Source organism: Aplysia californica, unplaced genomic scaffold (genome assembly GCF_000002075.1).
Source record: "Aplysia californica isolate F4 #8 unplaced genomic scaffold, AplCal3.0 scaffold00063, whole genome shotgun sequence".
Taxonomy (NCBI): domain Eukaryota; kingdom Metazoa; phylum Mollusca; class Gastropoda; order Aplysiida; family Aplysiidae; genus Aplysia; species Aplysia californica.
In genome coordinates, this window is record NW_004797333.1 from 1,791,634 (window position 1) to 1,799,117 (window position 7,484).

A 7,484-nucleotide genomic window follows, 5' to 3' on the forward strand; every position below is an offset into this window, starting at 1 on the left:
AACCCCTACTCTTATCCCTTTACTTTACTTTCATCCTCTGCTTATATCCGCGGGAAGAAAAAAACGTCTTTCTGTTGCCAGCCGGAGGGCTTAGGTTAGTGGAATGCTGTGAGTTGTTCGTGTTTCTCTGACTCCATCTATCCAGGTCTTTCTCGGTCGCCCTCTCGCTTTGTGGCCATCAAATTTTTTAATGTAGACACCTTGTGCTGGATGGTGTGCTGGAAATCGCATGAGATGTCCGAACCATTTGATTCTTTGGTGTTGGATGTGATGCATGACATCATTAGTGCCCCCCATTTCTCTGATTACTGAGTTTTTAATTTTTCTTTTTCTAAGACATCGCATTTCACATGTTGTAATTCTTTGCTCTAATGTCTTGTTCGTGGTCCATGTTTGGCATTGATAGGTGAGTGTTGGGATGAAAATGGTGTTAATCATTTTGAGTTTCGTTGTCATCGAGACTTCATTCATCTTTGTGTGCCAGGCTTTGGTCATCAGCGAAGAGTAATTCATTTAGGGGGTCTGGTTCTGTGTTGGCCTCTTTTGTAATTCTATCCATATATGATAAATAGTAGTGGTAATAGGACACAACCTTGTCTTACTCCGGATGTTATCTCGAACCATTCTGCGAGTCCTTCCGATGTTCTTACTGTACTTATGCAGTTCTTGTAAATGGAATGGATGTTATCTAGAAGTTGGCCTCTTACAGTGTAGTTTTCGTGTTCTGTCCACAGCTTGTTTCTGTTCACTCTGTTGAACGTTTTTTCCTGGTTGACAAAAGCTATATTTAGTTTCCTGTTGTGTTCTATTACCCTTTCGCAAATCTGTCGTAAGGCAAATAATGCGTCGGTGCATCCTCTTCCCTTTCTAAATCCCATTTGGGCCTCACTCAGAAATGATTCAACTTTGTGTCTTGTTCGTCATTCCAATATCTTGGCAAACATCTTGCCAAAATTGGCTTGGCAGTGAAATGCCTCTATACATTCCACAGTCTCTCTTACTGCCTTTCTTCTTTCAGATTGGTACTATGAACGCTTTTTGTCAGTCGCCGGGAACTTTTCTTTCAGTCCATGCTTTCTGGAAGATTTTTGTGAGCCAAGTTATTCCAGTTTCACAAAATGCTAGGATGGTCTCCGTGGTGAGCTCATTTATTCCCGCACTTCTGTTTTTGGGGCTGGTTTTAACTGCTTGTCTGACCTCTGATGGTAGGATGGTTGGTTCTTCTTCCTCACTGTGACTTGGTTGAAATTCTTTGTTTGCTTTTGAGTGGTGTTCAAAAGTTCTGACAAATATTCCCTCCATCTAAATTTAATTTTGGAGCTGTCGATATTGGGGTTTCCTGTTTTGTCATTAATATAGCAGTGGGTCGTACGGTTCTTCTCTGAGTCTCATTGATGTTACACTTCTGTAAAAGTCATGTGGTGATTTATGGCACAGTTGGCTTCTAAGTGTTCTCCATATTTTGTCCAAGATTCATTTTTTGAAGCTCTAACATCTCTTTTGCAGTTCCTTCTTGCTAGTCTGTATGGCGTGGAGTCATTTTTGTCCTTGGATTTTATCCATTTCTGAAAGAGTTTCTTCTTCTTTGATGGCCTCTTTGACGCTGTCATTCCACCATGGTGTTCCTTTAATGGATCCTCTCCCAATTCTCTTCTTTCCATATACTTTTATCAGTGTTTCTGTTAGCAAGTTTGTAAAGAGAATCCATGTTTCTTCAATGCTCATTGTACTAGTGTCTTGGTTTTCTAGTCCCTTAGTGATCATGTCCTCAACTTTCTGCATATTGCCCTCTCCATTGAGTTTTCATAAATTGTTTTTCTCTTTACTCGTCATCATCACTGGTTGGTGATCTGTATCAAAGGTGATGTTTGGGATTGATCTTGCATCAGTTGTTTTTTTTTTCTGTGGGTAATTCGTCTCACCATGAAGTCAATCTGAGAGGAAATTTCCAGGTTGTTCCATTTGTACCACAAATGAGTTTGACTTGGCCTGTGCTGGTAAAAAGTATTTGTGACGTATAATTCATACTCTGCACAGAGAGCTAATAGTTGTTCCCCATTATAGTTACAATCTGAACTGGTGTCACTGTGTGGTCCAAGGTAGTTTTCCCATGGTGTCCTTTTTGGGCGTACGTGTCCCCTTATACCCCTAACCCTCAAAAAACACAATAAAGAAGAGACCAAACCCCAAACTCTACTGACTCCCGACCCAATCCCTACCCCTTTAAATGCGCAAACCACCGCTATTTTGTAATAACTAGATATATCTAGGTCAGATGTAATCTCTGACTCCTAATAGCATCAAGAGATTAATGGGAGTTGACTCCTAATAATGCCAAAGAAATGATCGAAGTGACTATTTCTCCGAACGCTCGGGAAAATAAAGTTGAACTCTATTTCTCCTAACGGTTTCTGATCTCGAGATTTTTTGGAATTTGCAAGATTTAAGCGTCATCCTTTCATTCTGCCATTCTGCGAGGACTGAGGAAGCATTTTTTGCATCGAATTTAATTTCTAGAGCTAGAGATTTTTAAATGTCTGAATATTCAGATACTTCAGTTGTGGTTGGGTCATTTGAAAAAACCTTCAAAAGGTACTGCGAGAAAACAAGACTGCTCGACCTTAAGCAGTAACCTATTTTGAATTTAATCACCCAGCAAAAACTAAAATCATTCATGTAAAAAGTAATTCCCCACACACACTGACATACACACACACACACACACACAATCACACATGCACACACACACACACACACATGGGCCACTCCATTAGTTTAATATCAACAAATCTCGAGAACAGAAACCGTATGGAGAAATAAAGTTCAAGTTTATTTTCCCAAACGTTCGGAGAAATAGAGCCGGCCAGGGAGTCGACTCCCAATAATTACTTCGTACTGTTCCTCAAGTTACTGTTAGTCATCCCATCTTTAGACCAGCATGCACAAAGCTGACAAGATTAAACAAAGCCAAGAGACATTTGTTTTTATTTTGTCTTAACTGTGGTCAGACGAAAGCGTCGAAAGTGAACAAGCTATAGAAACTACTCTAATACCGATACGCTGCTAAAAAATGTATAATTTACTAACTAGAGTAGCTGGCCCAACCCGTGACCACTTGTCATATTTTGCTTCTCAGCGGTCTCTGTCGGCAAAATAGGTCAGGCAATCCATGTTCAGGGCCGCTTCAGTGTGTCACTTACTTACTTACTTACTACCCATTACACCATCTGGCATTTAGGGCAGCAACAAAGGATCTCCAGCTCTGTCTGTTTTGGGCCATCTTGGTCAGCATTCTCCACGAATGATTCCAGGACTTCATTTCAGACTCTACTGTGCGTCTCCAGGTTACTTTGGGTCTGCCCCTTTTGCGACGTCCTTCGGGTGTCCAGAGGAGGGCAATCTTCACAATAGAGTCTCGTTCTCTTTTCAGAATATGTCCAATCCATCTCCATCTTCTCATTTTTATTATGGTTGTCATGTCCTCTTGCCTACATTTACGTAACAGATCTGCGTTGGATATCTTGTCGGGCCAGAAGATTCTGAGGATTTGGCTCAAGCTGGTTGTATGAAAGGAAGATAGCTTGGCACTGTCATGATCAGTCATCCTCCAGCATTCAGCTCTATATAGGAATGTGGATAGTACACAGCTGTTATACAGCTTTAACTTGGTTTGTATACTAAACTGTCCTGACTTCCAGATGTTGATCATGCTTCTGTGTACAGATCTTGCCTTGCCGAGTCTGTCCATGATGTCTTCCTTTGCGCCGCCGTCTGTTTTGATTATGCTGCCTAGGTAGGTAAGTCTGTCTGTTATAGGCAGGTCTGTGTTGTTCACTCTAATCAGCGTTGGGGAGCCTACATTCAGTGTCATCACTTCTGTCTTCTTCTGGCTTATTCTTAACCCAATCAGGGGTCCGTATTTGTGGAGTCGGTTTGTTTTTTCCTGCATGTGCTGGTTGGTATGGGAGAGTAGTGCAAGGTCGTCGGCAAAGTCAAGATCCTCGAGGGAGGAGAAGAGGGTCCACCTTATGCCTCTTGATGTATCCTCTGTTGTTTTCCTCATGACTCAGTCAATGGCTAGGTTGAACAGAATTGCTGATCTGTTGCATCCTTGTCTAACTCCTGTCTTTACCTCAAAAGCAGTGGTACTATTTCTAACAACGCACTTGAAGTTTTGGTAGAAGCTCTTGATGACCTCCACTTTCTTGCAAAGGATTCCATAAGATCGTAGAATGTACCAAAGACTTTCACTTTCTCTGTGTGTCAACTTCCGGTTTATACCGTGATATTGTCACTCATTCCAAAATGTCATTTGCAGATTTCGTATTTTAACATTTTAATGTTCTGCCCATGACGCAACTGCATGCCGTCAGGCGACCGCATATGGAACGGGGCGTGACCATGTGCACACTGACATTATTAGAACAGGTGCAAGGAAGTTGTCAGTACCTTGGAGTAACTATATAGGGAGAGGCCCTAACGTTGCGTCGCCCGCTCAACAGTTCCAACCAAGTTGAAGCCGAAAGGGCGGAGCTTATCGGGCCTGCCGCCATCTTTGTAAGTTCAAAACAATGCAGCGTACGCAGCGTAATCTCCTTTCAAAACAAGCTGCTCGGACTCCATTTTCTCTCAAAATTTCTTTGTCAATGTTAATTACAGCATTATAAGCACTCACGTACAGTTGTAATGTAATAAGGATGTTAACAAATCTTACTTGCATCAAATTTCGAGCTCATTTAGTCGAATATTTACAGTAACACGTGTACTATGTATACACATTGTGATGGTAAGATATTCTGTTTTACATGTTTTAGAGACGAAATTGGGATAATAAGGATCAAAACAAAATTATAAACGGGATGATAACATTTGCTGAGTTTTTGGTAGTCGAACTTCATTATTTTTACAAAAAACGAAGACTTCTTGATAGTAACAATATAATAAGGACAGCAAGAAATCTTACTTGCATCAAATTACCAGCTCACTCAGTCGAGCATTTGGTAATACATGTACTATGTATACACATTGTGACGGTAAGATAATTTTTTAAAACTTGTTTTAGAGAAGAAATTGGGATAATAAGGATCGAAACAAAAATATAAACGGGATAACAAAATTTGCAGACTTTTCGGTCATAGAACTTCATCAGTGCAAAATGATATCATCACTGACATTATTTTTACAAAAACGTAGTCTTCTTGACTTAAACTTACAACAGAATATATTTCTAACAAAATTGAAAATGATTACACAAAAGATGGTAGTGAGAGTGGGATGGGATGGGCGAAGAATGAGGAAGGAGAGGGCAAGGCAGATAAGAGTGAAGTATGAAGGTGGAAATTACCCCCCCCCCCCCCCACACACACACACAAAAAAAAACAACAAAAACAAAAACAAGACCCCCCCCCCCCCAAATAAAGCGAGGAGGGAGGGGCACCTTTAAAACACCAAGACACTTTATCTAAATTTTACAAAATACTGTTAAGGGTATTGAAAAATTAATAGAGAATTTGAAATGATAGGCTTATAATAAGAAGATTTTCAAAACAGATTGCACTAATTTATGACATTTCACTCTTGACAATGTCACACCCCATGCACAGACAGACGACACATGGCATCAAAAATGTTATTCACACACCAAACACACTTCAATGACATTCTTTGAAGGCACTGTCGAACCTCCGACGAGACTTAAAAAAACAGCAAGGAATTTACTTTTGACACATTGGAGTCAACAAAGGCACCGATGCAGGTTTCACATTTTCAAATGCTTTGTCAACCTTAACAACACAAAACCAGCAATGTAAGCAACATGCAGAGCAAATTGACAAGTATGCTAGAGTAGATCTAGGCACATACGTGCAGTTATCATCATGGCAAACTGAATTTTCTTTAATCTTTTTTTCATTCTGTTTTTACTGTGAGATGCATTTACGGCTAAATCAGAAGGCACTTCGTCATCAAGTTCAGTGCCATTGCTAGAGACTGATATTTTTAAAAACATTTGGTAGGAAATTTTGAATTTTGCCTGGGTGGCGACCGAAGCCTACTCTTATCGATTTTAGACCACCAAGGGACCTTTAATTTACGCAATTTGCATACGCGACCTCCGAGATTTTTTCGCCCTTGTCCGAGAAGGCTAGGGGTAGATCTTTCCTACCAGAAGATCAGGGGTGTGGCTGAAAGACAGAGGTAAGAAGGAGCCAAGGAGTAGCAGTAGAAAGGCTGCAGAAAGAGTCCGGAGCCCTGAGGAGGTAGGGGCAGAAAGTGGAGGTGAAAGCAGACGAAAGAGAAAGTAGAAGTTTAGAGAACAAAATTTTTCCGTCACTACTCGGATTCGAACCCAGGACCTTTGAATGAGAGGCCCACCGGACCCGAACGCTACGCAAACTGCCATTCGGTTGACACTAAGTTTACAACTGAGAGAACTGAGCTGATCTCACAAACATGGCCGACCGTCGCCTGCAGCGGCTTCACGTTACTCGACTCGCGGCCTCTCCTATTATAGTTCCTCCAAGGTCAGTACACTATTTAAAGGTTAGTATTATCATTTGTTTAGCAAATTATAATGAAAACAATTAACTTATTAAAAACAGAGGGTATAGATATCTAGAGACAAGTGGTGGCGGGTTGCGCCAGCCACTCTAGTGTTTAGTAGTTTAGTAACTGAAGAAAACTTCTCAAAGAATGTTTCAGATAAGCTTTTACTTCAAACTCGACTGCTGCCCTAGCAGACGATAGACGTTCTCTGAAAAGGATTGACCAAAAGTGGAACTAGAATCTAGACAAGGAAAGTGACTCAATTAACACAGATCGCACACGAGCTGCACAAAAGGTAAAATGGGGAACTGGTCGCGCTAAGCCGGCTAAGGGCATGGTCGTGAGGGCCGCCGTCTCTAAAATCTAGTGGTATTAGTATAAACAATGGTAAGATTGAAGAATCTAGTCTAGATCTAGAAATAGAATCTAGATGTAATCTAGATCTATATCTAGATCTAGATTGTAGATCCAGATTGTAGATTAGATCTTGTAGAATTAGATGCCACGGGCCACGGACACACAGTGACAGTGAACAGAATTTACACGCTGATGTTGAAAGTTCTGAAGAGAGTGATTTATTGCCATACCACTGCTCTTGCTTGTTGCTGTCCACAGCCTTATCCACCCAAGTTGGAACGGCCCTCATGGCTAAATTCCAGCTGAACTTGTGGCTGATGTTTGATCTCTCTAGTTTCTCTCACTCGAGTAAGTAAGTCATTCGTAGCAACCGAATCGGCGTCCCAGGAAGTGGATTGATGAGAGGAATGTGCCAGGGGAGACAACAATCCTCTTTCCGTTTGAATACAAAAGTTAAACTTCAACCCGTTACTAATGACGTCATCATACATTATTTTGTTACCGAGTACATGGAAGCGTTTACAAAATACTGCCCACAACGTGTGTGTGTGTGTGTGTGTGTGTGTGTGTGTGTGTGTGTGTGT

The 7,484-nt window shown here is 41.1% G+C and overlaps 1 protein-coding gene across 1 annotated transcript in view; it reads right to left on the bottom strand.

Annotated features, from left to right (window-relative positions):
* LOC101857551 (intraflagellar transport protein 122 homolog) overlaps positions 1–7,308 on the bottom strand; it is a 48,077-nt gene extending 40,769 nt beyond the window's left edge. Inside the window, exon 1 of the mRNA XM_013079796.2 lies at positions 7,131–7,308. Coding sequence (XP_012935250.1) covers positions 7,131–7,189 — 59 coding nt within the window. The 5' untranslated portion in view covers positions 7,190–7,308. The remainder of the gene's footprint in view (positions 1–7,130) is intronic.
* Between the last annotated feature and the right edge of the window lie 176 nt (positions 7,309–7,484).